At 33.1% G+C, this 19,218-nt stretch overlaps 1 protein-coding gene across 2 annotated transcripts; it reads right to left on the bottom strand.

Annotated features, from left to right (window-relative positions):
- Positions 1–976: 976 nt before the first annotated feature.
- LOC106779468 (probable leucine-rich repeat receptor-like serine/threonine-protein kinase At3g14840) lies at positions 977–18,313 on the bottom strand. 2 transcript variants are annotated; one of them, XM_014667571.2, is made up of 24 exons: positions 18,039–18,313; positions 17,803–17,953; positions 15,253–15,324; positions 15,081–15,149; positions 14,769–14,840; positions 14,623–14,694; positions 14,307–14,378; positions 14,133–14,204; positions 13,964–14,032; positions 13,512–13,583; positions 13,292–13,363; positions 12,676–12,747; positions 11,303–11,368; positions 10,603–10,668; positions 10,486–10,518; positions 10,327–10,370; positions 9,615–10,003; positions 9,107–9,314; positions 8,783–9,028; positions 2,948–3,066; positions 2,635–2,845; positions 2,299–2,536; positions 1,812–1,962; positions 977–1,492 (listed from the first exon to the last, which is right to left on the bottom strand). In XM_014667571.2, exons 1-24 carry the CDS (start codon positions 18,283–18,285, stop codon positions 1,115–1,117), a joined length of 3,261 nt encoding a protein of 1,086 aa, XP_014523057.2. In that variant the 5' UTR covers positions 18,286–18,313; the 3' UTR covers positions 977–1,114. The 2 variants fall into 2 exon arrangements, with proteins under 2 accessions (XP_014523057.2, XP_014523058.2); XM_014667572.2 differs by lacking the exon at positions 14,769–14,840.
- Between the last annotated feature and the right edge of the window lie 905 nt (positions 18,314–19,218).

Raw genomic sequence — 19,218 nt, 5'->3', positions numbered from 1 at the left:
AAGTATAAAAATATATGAACATAAATACACAGATATGAACAGAGAATAAAATAATTCCAATATCCCCCTCAAGCTGCAGCATATATATCCTTAATGCTCAGCTTGGACAACAAAGATTGAAATTGTGCTAAATGCAAAGCTTTAGTATGAATGTGTGCAAGTTGTGATGAAGTAGAAATAGGCAGTAGCTTAATTACACCAGCTTGAACTTTATCTCTTATGAGATGACAATCAATTTCAATGTGCTTTGTCCTCTCATGTATGACTGAATTTTGTACAATTCGTAACTGGAGAAAAAAAAAATACAAGTTGAAGAAGAATTAAGAACTGTGAAGTCGTCTTATTATATTATTAATCTTCAGTAGAAATCATAGAATTGAAAATTTGTAGTATTTGTATCATATTTATTAAATCTAATTTAATAAATCATATTATGGAATAGTTTTAAAATAAAATGAATTTACATTCACACTAGTAAATATATATTTTTATTATATTGATTCGTATACTAATTAAAATATTTTAAGATATAATGTTAATTAATAATATAATAAATAAAACTCTGTTTGAATACGATTTGTAAATATAAATTATGAATAATAAAAATCCTGTTATATTAAAAATAAAAGAAGGAAATTTACAAATACTAAAAGGTGAAAGCACTTAAATATAAAAGCAAGATTAAGATAACATTAAAAAAAATAAAAAACTATTGCAAGATACTATAGTTTATTCATTCTAATCGCTACATAATATCATCTCACTTTTCTCAATATTTATCATACTAGTTTTGTATCATAAAAAATTGTAGATAGTAAATGATCTTAAAAAGAACATATATAAAAGTTAGAAGAGATAATCTATAAATATAAGAATCAAAAAGTAAATTTTGTTTAACTATATAAAAAAAAAAACAAATGAATAGTTAAACCTATCATGAAACAACATTAAATCATACATCACTTCAAAATTGCATGAGGGTTTTGTTAACCAAGATGGTGTCCTTTTTCTCTAACCCTGCACAGAGTCTAGAATGTTCTGACTAGTAATGTTGGTTTTACCATGTCTTAAATATTTGTGATTGAACTATGATATGACCAACAATCTCAGAAAATCAAGCAAATGGATGAAGGTGAGCCAAATTAATGTCTGTATCTGTTGAAGAAGAATCAGTCCATGGAACACCTTTTGTTAAGCTCAAACTTCTTCTGTTTTTTGTTTTATTTTCATCCATTTGACTGTAATACTCTCTCATTATCTCGAGCTTCATCTCATCCATCACTTCACTACACTGTGAATCAAACTCTGGGACCATTGTTCTGCCTTCAAGCATACTTAGCACTGAAGACATAGAGGGCCTGTAGCTTGAATTAACATGGGTGCAATGGAGAGCCACTTTGACAACCAACCTTACCTCATCTTCATTGAAATATAAATTCATCTTTGGATCAACTAGCTCCATTATGTTACCTCTCTCATTCAACAAACGTGCCTGAAGAAAAACAGAAAATTATGTAACACAACCTATGCTTATGTAACACTGTTTTAAGTGTGAAGATTCTGAATCACAGCATATTGGACACTTTGGTTGCATCTAGAATTTCAATAAAGATTATGATAGTGTCATTTGAATTACTTGAATTAGTAACTTTTTAGTAGAATCATAGAACGGTGAAATGCATGCAATATTTTTCTGCTAGAGTTGCACAGCATGAAAATTGAATCATAGATTAACACACCACAGAAAAGTATATTTGTTATGAATATTCAGAAAGATATCAACAACGGAGAATGTTGACAAAAGAAGTTACCCAATCCAGAAGATAGAAAGCTTCCCCTTTTGACTGCCGAATAGTGTTTCTCTTACCACTTACAATTTCCGAGATAACAACTCCAAAACTAAAAACATCTGCTTTTTCAGTTAGATAACCATGCATTGCATACTCAGGAGCCATATATCCCCTGCACAATTGAAATACAAATTCAAGCAACCTTATGNTAAATAACACTGGCTTTTATGTCAAAAACCTTTCTAGACTGACTTTGATAAGGCTTGTAAGTGTACAATCACCTTTCAAAAAATACTTAGATAAAAAGTTTCAGCTTAATGAACATAAACTCTCAGTGTAAGTATTTTTATACTGTTAAGTAATTAGAGATCATACTAAGTTCTAATGTAATGATCATCAAAGTCAACATACTTGTCGTGGTGATCTATGATTGAATGGCAGTGTAAAAACACTTTATAAGAATAGTTAATATCCAAATTTTCTAAACAAATATAATATACTAACTCACCAAGTGCCTGCAATTCTGGTGCTTATGTGTGTATTTTCCCCCACACGAAGTCTGGCCAAACCAAAATCAGATATCTTCGGGTTTAGGTCTTCATCAAGCAACACATTAGAGGTCTTTAAGTCTCTATGAACTACTTTCAGTCTTGTTTCTTCATGCAGGAAAGCTAAACCTCTAGCAATGCCAATACAAATGTTTTTTCTTGTTGCCCAATTCAATTTTAAATGGCTATCTTCTGAGTCTTTGCAAGTGACAAACATCAGACAGCAAGTCATTTAGATGGGTATATATTTTCAGATTGAAAGAACTAAACAAGAGTATATCAGAGCAATGACTTACCAAATAAAGCATGTGCTAGGCTATTGTTTGCCATATATTCATACACTAACAACAATTGATCACCCTCAGCACAACAACCATAAAGTTTAACAAGATTAGGATGTTGCAGAGCAGAGATCATGCCAATCTCATTTATAAACTCTCGGGTTCCTTGCTCTGATTTAGAAGAAAGTTGCTTAACTGCTACTGGTTTGCCGTTGGGCAGAATGCCCTGAATCATGGTCATTTTTGTGTAATTTCAAAACACAGATTTAGTCATGAATATCCATAAACACATTAAAGTTACACAAAAAAAATTGTATAATTGGAATACCTTATAAACAGGACCGAAGCCTCCTTCTCCAATCTTATTGGAAATATCAAAATTATTTGTTGCAACTTTGATTTCATGCAAGGTAAATATACCAGTTTGCAATTCTATGTCCCTGAAATCTGCCAGTAAAAGAAAAAAATTTATACATATTAAGCTTTTGGAAGAAAAGACTAAAAATGGGTATAATTGTTTTTGTTAGATATATTGCGTTTTATATTAATTAGGGAAACATAATTCTTATATTAATTATATTATTTTTGCATATTCATTTCTATTTAGACTTAGTCCACATTCTCATTATTATAAGTACATTATCCTATGTGTATTTTCTACGTAAAGGAGATTAATCCTATACCTAGTTTTTATATATTTAACATGTGTTAAAACTATTGTTAGAGCCTATTGTAGCGAATTTGTTGTTTGTTGGACATATTGTTCCATCCACTATTAGGCCATTGTCGGATCAGTCATTAATGTGTAGTCCCATGCTCGAGATGCATATCGCTTAGCGTGAGGGTATGTGTTGGAAGTCTCAAATCGATTAGAGACGAGGTCAATTTATAAAATATAAGTAGATGCAAACTTCATCTTATATGCCGATTTTGTGGGGTTAAATTAGGTTTAAAGTCCACTTCTTAACATGACATCTAGAGCCTAACATTTTTGTTAGTCAATATATGCATTATGAATTCAATGAGAGAGGTTAAATAAAATCACACACACACACACACACACACACATATATATATATATATATATATATATATATATATATATATATATGAGTTTGCTAACTTGTCTACGCTCGTACGCTCTTTTTTAAGTTGATACATTTTTACTTTTTGAAGTTGATACATTTTAAGCATGTGTATTGGGTTTTAGTAGACAAAAATACTCTCATATATTCCAAGTTTTAAGATCAAGAGTATTTTAATAATTTTCATTCTCAAGACTAAAAAAATCGAGAAACCCTGAAATCCTTACTCATCGACTTCATTCCTCTCTACCCTATCTTTCTCACTACAAAATAAAAAACACTGGCCTAACCCTACTTTACCTTCCTCACTTATCCAATTTGTTTCTCTCTCATCTTCATACTCTTAATCACCCACATACAACAATTCGCGACACCGCAATTTGTTACTCTTACTTTTTAATCACAAAATAATTGATGATGTTGATGTTGATTTTTAGGGTTGTGTTATATATTTTCCCTTCTAAATGTTATTAAATTTCATTTTTAAATTTTAGAATTAGTAGTTTATCTGTAGGAAAATTTGATATTTTGACTATTAAGTTTCAAAAGAGAAAAATCATTATGTGGAAAGGGGATTTTGGGACTGGTAAGTCATTGTCCAGAAAATGGATTTTTGAAGTCAACTCTTAAAAATAATTCTAAAATTATATTTTTCACTGAAAGCATCCTCTTGATGTGGTTTATTCACGTGTATATGGACTGTTTGGGACTCCCTCTTTTGGAGGTAATAAATACTTCCTGACCTTTATTGATGAGTTCATATTTGTTAAAAGAGAAGAAAAAAGTTTTCTTTTTATTTGAAAAATGGCTGGGTAAAATGGAGAGGCAATCTGGATGGAAATTAAAGATTTTTAGAATTGATGGTGGAGGAGAATTTAACTCCAACGAGCTGAATGAATTCTGTGACCCAAAAGGTGTTGAGCTTGAAGTTATATCTCCTTATACAACTCAGCACAATGGCTTGGCAGAGAGAAGGAATAGAACACTACTTGAGATGACGAGGTGTATGTTAAAAGGAAAAGGATTACCAAATTGTTTTTGGGGAGAAGCAGTAACTAAAGCTGCTTTCATTCTCAATGGGAGTCCAACATAGAAACTCAAAAATGTCGCTCCAGAAGAAGCATGGTCTGGACACAAACCATTAGTGCATCATTTTCGAATATTTGGCTCCTTATGTCACAGGCACATCCCAGACGAGAGAAGAAAGAAATTAGATGACAAAAGTGAAAATCTGATTTTAGTTGGATATCATCCAATTGGTCCCTACAAGGTGTATAATTCAGCTGTGAATCAGGTGATTATCAACAGATATGTGGTTGTAGATGAACCTGCAGCGTGGAAACAGGAAGGTCAATCAGGTTCACAGAATGTTCCATGTGTTCTAGAAGAGAAGGATAGAAGTTCTGGTCATGTTGTTGAGTCACTAGATGCCAGAAGATCTCAAAGGGTCAAGTTTCCTTCTACCAGATTGGCTGATCATGAATTGCTTGGTGATCATGAAGTCAATAATGATGGAGAGCTGGTGTATTTTGCGTTTTTCATTGATTCTGAACCTGTGAATTGGAGGCAAGCAGTTGATATCAAGGAATGGGAAAATGCTATGATGGAGGATCTTGAAGCCATAGAAAGAAACAAAATTTGGGAGCTGGTAGATTTGCCTGGAGATAAACATCATATTGATGTGAAATGGGTGTTTTAACTTAAGCTCATGTCTGATGGCACAATTGCCAAACACAGCCAGGCTCATATTTGATTACACGGATGTCTTTGCTCCTGTTGCAAGACTTGAAACCGTAAGACTTGTGGTTGCTCTTGCTAGTTGGAGAAGCTGGACTATATGTTAACTTGATGTTAAATCTGGCTTACTGAATGGACCATTGGAGGAAGAGGTGTACGTGGTGCAGCCACCTGGCTTCCAAAAGATAGGAGAAGAGCATCAAGTATACAGGCTTAATAAGGCTTCATAAGGTCTTAAACAAGCTCCTCCAGCTTGGAATAAAGTAATTGATGCATTTTTGCATAAACAAGTTTTTGTGGAGAGTTCAGTTGAGTTTGGCCTGTATGTAAAAGAAACAAAGCATGGAGGATTGTTGTTGATTTGCCTCTATGTAGATGATTTGTTGGTGACAGGAGATGTGCAACAGGAAATTGAGGAGTTCAAATCAGAAATGAAAGCAACGTTTCTCTTAGCTATTTTCTTGGCCTCGAATTTATTTATACTTCACATGGAATTTTGATGCATCAAAAGATGTATGCAAACGAGATCTTAAAGAAATTTTGCATGTCAGAATGCAACTCAGCACCTATACCAATCATGGTGAACTTGAAGCTGACTGAAGAGATTGAAGAAGAAAAGGTTGATGCAGTCAAATCACTGGATCTCTCAGGTATTTGTTTAATTTGTTTAATAGCAGGCCAGACATCTGCTATGGAGTAGAATTGATTAACAGGTTCATGAACAGTCCAAGATTATCACACATGGCTATTGCGAAACACATGCTAAGGTATATTAAAGGCACGACTAACCTTGCCTGCTCTTTCCTAGAAAATCAGAAGTACATAATGAAGCTGGATATGTTTTAGAAGCTTGGTCAGATCATGACTGGTGTGGAGACAAGGTAGAAAGGGAAAACACTTTTGGCTATTTGTTCAGATACATGGGTGCACCAATTTACTGATGTTCAAAGAAACAGAATATAGTTGCACTCTCTTTCTGTGAAGCAGAGTACATTGCAGTTGTGATATTTTTCTGAAAATGAAACCTATCCTAACCCACGCAAACACACTCACAAGCGCAAGAACTCAGCTGGAAAAGAAAGAATTTCTGTATTGCACAACAATCACTGTACATGTATATTCACCCTCCGGGAGCCTAATCCCCCTCCATCTGTCTTTGATCCATCGCTGCCTCTTCCTCCTCTGTTTCTCCTTCTTCGTCCTCTCCCAAGATTAGCACTCTCAAACTCCGTTCAGGACAGTGGTGGCCAGGGCTAAACGGTCCTCCGCAGCGGAAACATCGACCTTCCTCCTCCCGTTTTAGGTATTCCGAGTATGGCAGGTTTCTCGCACCTCTCCCCCTATTGTCGCTTCCCGTCGTACTACCCACTTTCGCCGTCGCATTACCTGGGTTCCCCTCTTTCCTTCCTGAACCTCCCTGTCGGCCTTGGCTATTTCGAGTGGGTTCCGATCTCTCCACCGTCCCTCCGCCTCCTGTGTTACGTCCCCAAGATGGTTGATTCTTGGCCACATTCCAGCCCCCCGTCCTGGCACCCCGATGTGCCTGCTCCACGTCCCTCGCAATCCGCATGGCAGCCATCAATTCCTGAGGATCATAGGGTCGTATTTGGCTCCTGATGTCTTCCTGTAAGCCGGCGAAAAAGTACCCTAATAAATGCTCCTCCGGAATCCCCTTCGTCTGACCCACCAACACTTCGAAGTCTTGGACGTATTCGTCCACCGTCCCCGCCTGCCTGATCGCCGCTAATCGTTCAAAAATGGTGCCCCTGTCCCTGCCTTCGAACCTTCTTACCATCGCTTCCTTCAAACCTTCCCAAGAAAGATTCTTGGCTGTGATCTTCCAAAACCGGAACCAATAGCCGGCTCTTCCCTCCATACTAATGTAGGCCAAGTCCAACTTCTCTCGTTCCGTCACTCCTTGTATCTCAAAGAATTTTTCTGCTCGGTTAATCCAATTCAACGGTTCGAGCCCTTCAAAAATAGGTAAATTCACTCTCTTCTTCCAACTGGGTTGCCTTTCATTGCGTTCGACTTCTCGCTCTTCGCCAACTCCTTCTCTCCTTCCCCTCCGATTTTCGTTGACAGACATTTGGCTGCCCTCCGAAATTCCCTCAAGATTTCTAGTTCGCCCTCCAAGAATTCGCGTCAATTCTTGTAATTCTTGGCGCATCGCTGTCGTCTCAGCCTTCAGCCCGTCCATCGTAATCTTTATGGCCTTCATTTGCCCCTCAATGACGTTCAGCCGCCCCTCCATTCTGCCTTCCAGCGCGCTCGATTTCCCTTCCATAACGCTCCTCTCACTCCGAAACGGATTCGGCAGATCGGACCAATTGATAGGTTTCTGAAAATGAAACCTATCCTAACCTACGCACACACACTCACAAGCAAGAACTCAGATGGCAAAGAAAGAATTTCTGTATTGCAAAACAATTACAGTACATGTATATTCACCCTCCGAGAGCCTAATCCCCCCACAGGATATAATGGTCTTGTCTTTAGAATTGAATTCTCAAAAACTAACTCTCAACAGAAGTACAACGGCTCTATTTATAAGAGCTTATTCCCGCTCCTCCCTAACTGTTTACAGTTAGGCTTCTAAACATTTCTCCTCTAACCCCCTAACTCTTCTTTCTCCTCTCATAAACCTTCTATACTCTATCAAGTTGGAAGCCCCTTGTCAATGCTTATGGTAGGAGACCTTGTTTGAGGAATTAAAGCTGAAATTCAAGAAACCTGTACAGATATGGGTGGACAACAAGTCTACTATTTGTCTGTTTAAAAATCCTGTTTTCCATGGTAGGAGCAAACATATAGAGATTAAGTTCTATTTCTTGAGAGACCAAGTGAGTAAAGGAAGAATTGAGTTAGCTCATTGCAGTACTGAGGATCAAGTTGCAGATGCCTTTACTAAATCACTTAAACGTCGAGATTTGAAAAGTTGAGAGAGCTTATGGGTTTGAAATGTATAGATTCTTTGATTAGGAAGAACTGTTTAGTTGTAATCAAAGAGTATAACTGTCTTAACTGTTAGACAGTATAAATACTCTCTGTATTCTTTCATTGTGGTTAATGAGAAAATTTAGTTTCTTGTTTTCTCAATTCCTTTGCAGACTTATGGTGTTTGTGAGATTTTGTGTGTAATGGCTGTGTGTTTGTGAGTGCAGGTGCTGTTCCTAGTCCAACGTTTACTTCATTATATAGAATTAGCAAGATAAGCAACTAGAATGTATGGTTAGATCTCATGAATAAAAAGTCAATGTTGTGCTTGATGATTCTCAAATGGTTAAGTAAATATTGAAGAATGGAAATCATGATAGCAAATGTAGTTACTTTGTGATTACCTTCCATTGATAAATGTTCATTTCCACCAAAATGACGTCTGAAGTTTGAGTTTGACCTTAAGCCCTCCACCAAAGAATGCCAACAAGAACCAAGATGGCAACAACCATTAATGAAAACCCTCCAACGAAGTAAGCTAACAGTAATCAAGATGACAACAATGACCAATGCAACTGCAATTACAACAATCACTCCTGCAGACATGCCACCTGTTGAGTCTTCTTTTGTTCTGGTTCCACCAGCAGAATCTGTTTGGTTATTAGATAGATAGAGCCACATGAATCAGATAATACCATAAAGGTGACCATATAAAAAATAACACTTACATGAAAACCCATCATATGTGACAGAAATGGCAGATATAAGAGGACCATTTACTGATTTATATGGGATATAGGTTGTCCCTTTGCCTGCCCAGTAGAAGCGGATCTCCAGGTCATTATCACTCACATGAGCAGGAAATTCTTTTATGACTTCCTTCCCAACTCCCTGGGCTTCATTTGCAATGTTAAAATCTTTCAACACTCGCTTTCCCTATAACGTTTCAAATACAAGCCTAAATGAGTTTTGCTAATGAATTCTATTCAAAATTATTGTGGCAACTGATTCTGCTTATGAAGTCAATGAACTAATTGCACTAAGGTTCTTCTGTTTGGATAAACATCTATAAAGACTTTTAGGAGAGAAATAAGAAGAAAGAATAAAATGATTTTCTCCATATGTTAAATTTAACTTATGCATAAACTAATTTTATAAATGTTCTCATATAACTTCGCTAAACTTTTAAATGACGATCCTAACCAAACTAGTGACTATTTGGTTAAAATGCCGTACCTGAATGTATACATCAAACACACGCCTCCCTAAGTCGCTGTATGTATTATCATCAGTGAACATTATCTCAGCAAAGTGAAGCTTTACTGTGTAGACTCCATTTGCTAAACAAAATCCATAATAACTCAATGACATAGGAGAAACACGTGCATTCTTATATAATTCAGCATTAGTCATGTCAAGCCTAGTTTCATTTTTTGTGGTATAGGGTGGAAGCTGTCCTTGAGGAAGACTATCATTGTCCATGAAGAGACCTGTGTTGCTCAATGCCCAATTGTTTCCAATTTGTTTATATACTGCTGGTCCAGCAGGATATATATCTTCATCATATGTTATACCTCCAATAGTAGTCTGGTTTCCACCACAATTTATATGTAGAGATGTAACTTCTGGAACAGGAAAAAGAGGGTTAATCGTCAAAACAATTACAAAAATGTCAAGCACAAAATAAAATGGTGACAGTGAAGGAGATTCATTCAAATTATAATATTTCATCATACTACTTTTATCTTTTCTTTTTCTGCTTTCTCTGGACATGCACATAACATTAACTTTATAGCCCCAGGGTGCCATTTTCTTTTCTGTTGCTGATGGTGGAGGTAAGGAATCCATACGAGAAAGATAACTTATGATGTTGCAGAAGTTGGCAAAGAGAATTACAACATTAGTAAGACAATTAAGTTTTCGGAAGTTACACATGTTGTTAACTTACTTTTAGTACAGTTTCTATTGCTGCTGTCACAAGACACTGGTCCTCTGAGTGAGCACAAAGCGGATAAAAATCACAACATAAATTACACAAGAGAAAGGAAAAGTCAAAGAGTCCATATCTACATTTTATAAAAGGTAACACATGAGATATAAAACTCACAAGTTATGCCTTGAGAAGCTTGCAAACAAGTTCCTATGACATAGAAAGAGATAGTTAACACTCAGAAAACATAAAGAGCACAAAAATAAAAGAGAGCATGAATATAAGTTTTCATACACATTTTTCTGGTAGCATGTTCTTGGCTCTTGGTTTCCAACACTGAAGTTGTTATATGAAAGATCTCTGCATAATATGAACAGGGTAATTCAGACGCTTAGAAGATGAAACAATTTCATTAGGTCAATAAAATTATTTTGATATCAAATACTTCTTGCTTTGCTTTCCAATGGAAATTTTCAACTTCAATTCTTGACCAAAAAAATATTAATTATTTTTGGAAATAATGTTACATGAAACATACACCAACAATTGATGACGAAATGAGAAATGATAAACTACGAAAACAATGATTTTTTGAAATATTGGTTAAACAAATCAATAATAGGAGATAGACATTGCTCAGGTCATGGAAACCGAGGTGGTAGAAGAGGTGATTCTGAAACTAAATTCCTGAGCATAACTTATTTGATTATCCTTATTTATTTTCATGATTAAATGGACATCTAAAATATTATTTTTTTTAACTTAGCAGGATACTCTATCACATCTTTCTCCTTGCAGAATAATTATACACAGATTAAATGTCTGTACGAGATAGAAAACGGAAAATGTAAATTCAAAGTTTCAAGTAAAAATATGTGAAGTCTTATCACTTGGCTTGGAGAAAAAGAAGATAAGTGAATGTAAAAATTCTACAACCACAAATATCTGAATTATTCAAAGGGACTATCTGTGTAATGTTCAAATTAGGACTCACAAACTTCTGTTATTGTCCATTGTCCACTGAGGCACCGGTCCAGTGAAGAAGTTTCCTGTTAAATATCTAAAGCAAGTTTTTCTATCAATACTTAAAGTAAAATAAGATACAAGAACCAAAGCTGAGAGCACACCAGTTATTGATGAAGCTATCAAAAGATAAATAAGCTACTAATCTATACTGTAATGATTCCCTACCATGATTTCTTTTTCTTTCCTAAGTAGAATTTGATTTATTTGAATTGTGATAGGTTTCCAGATTTTATTAACACTGTAAAGAACTCCAAGACAGGTTCTTGGATGATCTTCCTATGAAAACCAGACAGCTTGGTCTGTATCTAGTGACTGGTACACATATTCTGATTTAGTTAGAGATGTTTGCTCCAAAGGTTTATGACATTAATTAACATGTGAAACCGTGTGTAACCTAAAAATTATTTTTGTGCTTGGAGAGACACTAATTCATGTAGAGAACAAATCTAGAAAAAATCATATGAATAGGTCAAAACTTGTAAAAGCTTCAAAACTTTGATGTCTATGCTCATTTCACATGATCAAAAAAAGTAACTTGTATTTATGAACCATATTTTTTTTGTCACTTTTTCGTTTTCTCAATTATTGCTTAGGGATTAGTTCAATTCCTATAACTTAAGCCACCACTACTGCATAAATCTTAGATACAAGCTAATTTTTATTAAGATTCTGTCTAAAAAGGGTGATTCAAATAAAGAATGTTGTGTTTGAAAAGAAAATTAGACATCAATTTTGAATCTTTAAAATGCGGAAGGATTAAAAAATAGAGTGACTCAACAGAAAATAGATCGGATCCTCCTTTACTAATCTTCTGTTATCAACGTACATGTAGTCACAGATAATTTTCTCATTACTAGTTTTTGCAATTTATTTTCTAAATTGCAATGTGAACTTTATAAAGAATCCTCATCCATTAAAATACAGTATGATAAAAACCTGCTACATAGTCTTATCCATCTTCCAAAGGGTTCCCTAATGATTCATAGAATTGCCCCATTTTATCAGAGACTTTCCTTGGTTTGTCTACACTTCCACGATATCAATTTTACATGTGTCTGAGTTGAGCTTTCCCTTCAAGCAGTCACTAATTAATGAACAACTAATACTAAAGCCAACCTAAATTTGTTATAGAAATAGACATATGAAGATATGATAAAGAGGCAAAATGAGGGTATAATATCTGAAACCTAATGATCATTTCATTATCTATAAATTTAAAGTAGCTTTTGCAAAGTATGCAGCTAAAGTACAATATCTAAATATTATCTTACTTTACTCAGCAACCAAAAGAATATATATATTCCGTTTTGGACTAAAATTAGGAAATGTTAAAATTCTCACATGTAGGCTGCTGTACTTAGTTGTTGAAGGTTTCTTGGCACTTGTCCATTTAATTTGTTATAGCTCAGGTCTCTGAAAGAGAAGTTTTATCCAGAAAATGTAAAACAAAGTGCTGAGAATAAACATCAAAATATGTATTTTCTACATGTGAGGACCACAAGAAGCATGACATGTTATATCCATCGGAGAGATAGTATAAAATGCACAGAGCCCTGAAATTTTACACTGTTCAACATGCAAAACACAAGAAACAAAAACATTTTTTGGATCTGTTTGGAGAATCCATGGCTATCATTTGAGAGAAAAATATGAATTTAAATAAAATCAGACCTCCACTTACATTAGTTTATGCACAAACTAATTTGAAAAAAAAAAATATCAAATTTTTCAAAATCTGATTTTTACTCATATTAATTCATTTTAGAGTAAAAGAGACTAATTTGATTTTTTCTTTTTATTTTTCTCTTACAGAAATTATTTATGGAGAAGTTAACTCCAAACAAACCCAAGGTTCTTATTAGTTGGTTTAGACTTTTCAAATTGTAAGGATCTTAGATGATCTTAGAAAAAGATAAAAATCAACCTATCTTTGGGAAACAAGTGAATTAAAACTTACAAAATTTTCAATTTCGGCAGGTCTGCAAGATACTGAGGAAATGTGTCATTGATATTGCAACTCCTTAATATCCTGTCAAACAATCAAATATATGAATTCTGCAACAACAAATTATCGATATCTCATTCTTTAGATTTAGACATTCTCAAATCATTACCTACAGTGAGGCACTGACTTCAAGAAAAACATTAGAATAAAGCAATTAAAGTAATTAACTCACAAAGTACGAAGACTTTTCATATTTTCAAGTGGTGGAAAAGTTGAATCAGGTCCATTCAGGTCACTAATCCTCCTGCATTTCATATTTAAAGGATGAAAAAACATTAGTTAGAGAGAAATTTAGTGTTGAGGCCCCACTAATAAATGAAAGATTAAACTGTTTATTTATTCCTCTAATCATCTTGCTTTGAAGTTTTAGTTCTTATATGAGAAATGAGTTTTAATTTCTGTATAGTCTTTTTTGCTAATTTAATACTGTAGCAAAACTTGTGTACGGATTTTCCATCACTAGAAAGTGCTTTCTGATGTTAGTAGTAGAGGCCAAACAAAATTTTATGCATATGCAAAAACTTCACCCATAATTTTCTTAAATAGAGACTATAAAACATAAAACAAGATCAAATACAAAAGCTAAATAAATAGTCTAACTTTATATCAGAAGTTCATGCTTACAAGTCGGTTAAGTGTGGAAATGAAATTCCAGGAGGAATTGGTCCACTCAAACCAGAGCCTAGCATATGTCTTCAAAATAAGAATACATTTTTATCATATTTAAGGATCAACGGTCGAAATGAAATCAAACTTCAATAACAAAAACAGAGGAAAAGAAAATGTTTTGTACAGTTGACCAAGACTTGTCCAATTTTGAAGCCAATCAGGTATGTTGCCAGAAAACTGGTTGTCACTTATTCGGCTGCCACATGTGTGAACAATCATGCAAAGTTAGTGTCAGTTCCAAATCAAAATTTATAATATAATTCAAAGTAACTACACAAAATTTAAATAAGAACCATACCATTCGTTCATTGCAGTAAGTCTCGAAAGATTTGCTGGCAGTGGACCAGTGAAGTTATTGGAGCTTAGATGACTGTAGTAACAATAAATCACCAGCATTGATATGTTTCATTATCATGAACTTAACAGCTATTATACACAAAACTCAGGTGAAACATTTTTTATGTCAAACACAGAGGGTTTAGAAATTTAGGATTTAGGGTTTAGAGGAAAAAAAAATCCACTTTCATTGTCATGACATGGTCTTGATTGTCAAAGACTAAACAGCAAAATTGAATGAAATGAAACAGCAGTGTGAACTAAAATGTAGGGCTTACAGTTTTTTAATGAGGACAAGATTTCCGAGTTCTGAAGGAAGATTTCCAGATAATTGATTGAACTCAAGGATCCTGTGCATTTCAAATTATGTTACAATGAAACGTTATACACAGAAACTCAATCAATGAGGAAAGTAAAACCTCACAAGCGTGTAAGATTGGTGAGGTTTCCCAGCTCATTTGGTATTGGACCAGTTAGTCTGTTTCCAAGAAGTGAACTACAGAAAAACACAGACTAGATTCATGCAACATGAAGCAAAGTAACTCAGGAATGAAAATCACATGAATTTCAATAATGTTTGAGACAAAAATGTTAAAGGGTGTATTGCAAAAGTATATAGTCTTTCCTCACACGCATGATACAAAAACACAAGACACCATATAAAACAATACACTCATGTAACAATCATATGCTGAAGACATGATGAGATAATTCATAAGTGGGAAGAGAAGCACACATTTTTTGAAGGTTGGAGGAGCCCCATTCTCTAGGAATTGAACCACTAATGTAGTTACGACTGAGTTCACTGTACCAAAATGAGGTAAAAATAAAAGAAAGCAACGAATCAGATTCACAGTGAAACATTAGCATGCACACTACTTCACACTATTCTTCAGAGTATTTAATACATTTCTTGGAGATAAGGTAATTTGTTCAATTGTGGGGGGAGAACGCCTTGAAGACTCTGTGATTTCAGAGCTCTGTCACAAAAGAAATTGAAAAATAGTTAGAAGTATGCATACATATACATATACATATATATATGTATATATACATATACATATATATATATATATATATATATGTATATATACACACACAGAGAGTATTTAAATACATCTAACTACAGGCAGTGGAACAAAAGAAATCCCAAAAGTAATAATTTGTGCATGCAAATCTGTCTTTTTCTTTTCTTTTATGATATTTGGCGGGAAAGATTAATCAGTTTTAGTTTGATTAATATATGTGAAAGAATTTTATCAAATAGTTTTGGTGAAATCTGTACACCAATATTATTTTTCCATTCATAAAATCTCATTTAAGAAATCCCGGTTATATTTGAACCAAACACAGAAGTAACTATTATTGTTGCTTTTTGAGAACTGAAATAATAATTGTAGTCGGAAAAGAAAATAAAAAAGTACGTCATTTTCACGTCTAAACCGTATTTTCAAAAGTTTATGAATTTTTTTAATGACTATTATTATCTTATTAATCTTTATGTTACTATTTAGATGACGAGTATGTCACCGTAAAAAAACAATGTTCACTCTCATATTCATATCGTTCTATTTCATAAAATTATTGTTTTGGTTCTTACTAATTTAAGTATAGATAATAAATATATATGGTGACAAATTCGGATTAATATTAACCTTTTATTATATTATTTAAATGATATAAATAGATATTATTATGTTGTAACTTAAAAAACTAATACGTATAACTTAAAATTTAAATATTAATTAAATGAAATAATTTAATATTAAAACATAATAATTCTTTTAATTATTAATTAAATCATTTAGATTTAATTATATATATGCGTGTGTAAGAAAACTGTAAAGAAAAAAAAGAAGGGTTAAATAGGATTTTTTTTTTTATCTTTGTATTTGGCATTTTCTCATATAGTCTCAATATCTTGAAAGATATCAATTTGATTTTAGTTTTATTTAAAATGATAATATGATCGTTTCAAATAACACAAGCTGGTTTTGTTTTGTCACGATTAAAATATTAGAATAGTCCTTTGTATTAAAATCTTAATTTGATCCTTAGATTTCAAATAATCTCAATTAGGTTTTCATTTTTTAGAAATATGATGCAATTTTTTCCTTTTTTTTTTCAAAAGAAAACTTTGTCACATGTCCAATGAAGATCTTATTATGTGGCAGAGATAGTGTGACGGATTTGCTTTTGGTACCACTCCAAAAGACCTTTTACCATTGGAGATATATATGTGTATATAAATCCTTGACCAGTCCTTATTTCACTCAATGTGAGACTTTGTTTGCACTCCAACAGTTTGAATGTGGTTATTTTGATTTTGGCTACAGAAAGAGGAAGATGAACTATGGTTGAATTTTTTTATAACGATTGTACCTTTAATCAATATAAAAAGTGATACTTTTTATATTTCTACTTTTATACCAATTTTATAACCAATATAGAAAAATCTTTTTAACATGAATAAAGGAGTTTTTCTACACTAAATATACCTCTTCACTCATGGTTGCATGCACGCTCAAGCGATTTCAAAAGCAACAAAAACTTGTCAAAAGTTGGTAAAAGTATAACCATACAAGTCATGAATCTCTCCTCATTAAATTTTATATATGCAACATATTTATATTTATATTATTTCATATATATGTTGGTTTTTATCTATATTTACAAAATACTTATAAATGATGAAATAGAAAAGTTATACTGATATATAAGATAAAGTACAATTTGAGTTTAAAAAACATTAAACTAATTAACTTTGGTAGATTACAAAATTCATTTGTCTTAGTGTTTATATTTTCTTTCTTTAGAAATAAAATGCAAGACTAGCACACCATTTTACTGAGAACGACTTGTTTCTAACAATTTGTCAACTTACCTATTATTGAATATTTGACCATTAAAAATGTAATAACATCCTAGTTCACTAGTGTAAAAACGCTGTTTAACGTTTGGTTAATTTGAGTTTTTAACGTTACTTTCACAACCGACGTCTATACGGTTAATTTGACGTCGGTTTGAGACAGGTGCGACATCTATGATGTCATAGACGTCGCCTAACATTGAAATTGATGTCTAGTTTACCAATATATTTACGATAATGCCACCGTACAATAATAGACGTCAGTTTTTCACGAAACCGACATCTGATGGGTACGTTAAACAACGTTTTTGCACTAGTGGTTCGACGTCATATCACGAGCTGAATTTCAAACCTTAAGCATCTCTAGGCCACCTTTGTGCATTGAACAATTCCATATAAACAAGTATGTTTAACTTGACTGAACAAATTGAGCATCTTTAACTAATCGAATTAAAATAAGTAGTTTGCATTATATCTTTTTGGCTAAGCACTAAAAGGTATTCATCATTTAATTATTATTTAAGAGAAATAGAGATATTTTTTTTTTGAGGACATCAAAATTAAAGAGAATGAAAAGAAAGGAACGTACATTTTCTCAATATGGCAGAAGGTGTCATTGGTTATATGGCAATTGCAGGAAATCATATTATCGATTGTCTGGTTGGTCCAGTTGCATGGATCCACATTGAAGTCCCAATCCTTCTTTCCAAGTGTGTTAGCTATATCTTTCAGCACTGACACTATAACATAAACACACAAATTGAAGTTCTATAAACAATGTGACCACTGAAACAAGCAAGAGATACATTTGCATGCATTTCCTACCTTCATTCTCTGGCAGTGTGCCCCCAAAAGCAAGCCAAATGAAGAAAATTGGAAGGAGTAAAAGAATGAGGAAGAACTGTGAGGAAGTGATGGTGGTGTTCATGGTGGCTGCCATTGCAATGGAAAGTGAAGAGAAGAATGATGAGAAATCACACATTAAAGGAGGAAGCCGTGAAGAAGGGTCCAGGGAAGACTTTAAAGTCTCTGCAACGTCTTCACCAAACACAGACTCAGTCAACCTTGCCATTCTTATTTCCAGCTAAGTCTTTCATTTTGTTCAAACTTTCATCATTGTCTATTGTTTAATTTCATGATATGATTATATGTAAATGCATTTTACACAAACCATTTGTATTTGTTAAGAGTATACAAGATTATTATTGTAGATATATTTCAAGTACTTTAAAGATAAAACTAATTTATAATATATATTTAATAATATCATATTATTTAAAAATTGAAATCAAGATAATTAAATACATATTCTTTTTTAATTCTTAAAAATTGTGACAAATTCCACAAAATAGATAATAAACATGCTATTATGCAACTAATCGTTTAAACAAAATTTAAAAATGAGAAAGATGAAGGGCAGTTTCACCAATACCACAAAACTAATTTGTCAACCTAATTAATTATAATGAATTTGATTAATCATGAGCGCTTTGCTAATAATCCTAATTTAACTCAATAAATCATTTACTTTAGTTTTTCAATTTCAAATTATCGTGAAACATATTAACTTTTAGTTAACAATAACAATTAAACTAAATGATATTTCTTTGTAAAATTAGAGATTAGTGTAATATTTTAAACAAATAAACAAATGAATAACTCTCATATTATTAACACTAAAGTAAAATTTCAGTCATTTTGTTCAATTATTTGAGTCTACTCATCGTGTAGCACGATAAATAATTACGCAGCCTGATTTCAAAATGTGAAGACTAGTTATTCTTTGTGGAGCCCTTCATTAATCATTTGTTTTATTCAAAAGTCATGTTTTTTCTTTTTTGTTTTTTGAAAAGAAGAAACTAAGGCCAATCACTTACACAAAATATGGAAATTGGTCAACAGATATGAAATAGAATTATGTGTCCTCGGTCTGTTGGGAGAGTGGTTAATCTCGGAAAGACAAACATCAATAATAATCGAGTTCAAATACATAAAGGATTGATAT

Source organism: Vigna radiata, unplaced genomic scaffold (assembly GCF_000741045.1).
Source record: "Vigna radiata var. radiata cultivar VC1973A unplaced genomic scaffold, Vradiata_ver6 scaffold_283, whole genome shotgun sequence".
NCBI classification, from domain to species: domain Eukaryota; kingdom Viridiplantae; phylum Streptophyta; class Magnoliopsida; order Fabales; family Fabaceae; genus Vigna; species Vigna radiata.
The sequence above is the reverse complement of the archived record's forward strand: the minus strand, read 5'-3'. Positions and strand labels throughout refer to the sequence as shown.

Excerpts from the sequence above, each read along its gene's own strand:
- LOC106779468 (XM_014667571.2), bottom strand. The coding sequence starts at position 18,285 with ATGGCAAGGTTGACTGAGTCTGTGTTTGGTGAAGACGTTGCAGAGACT. Across the intron at positions 9,315-9,614 it reads TGTTTGATGTATACATTCAG|GGAAAGCGAGTGTTGAAAGA; the intron begins GTACGGCATTTT and ends GAAACGTTATAG. Across the intron at positions 2,537-2,634 it reads CCTAGCACATGCTTTATTTG|ACTCAGAAGATAGCCATTTA; the intron begins GTAAGTCATTGC and ends TCACTTGCAAAG.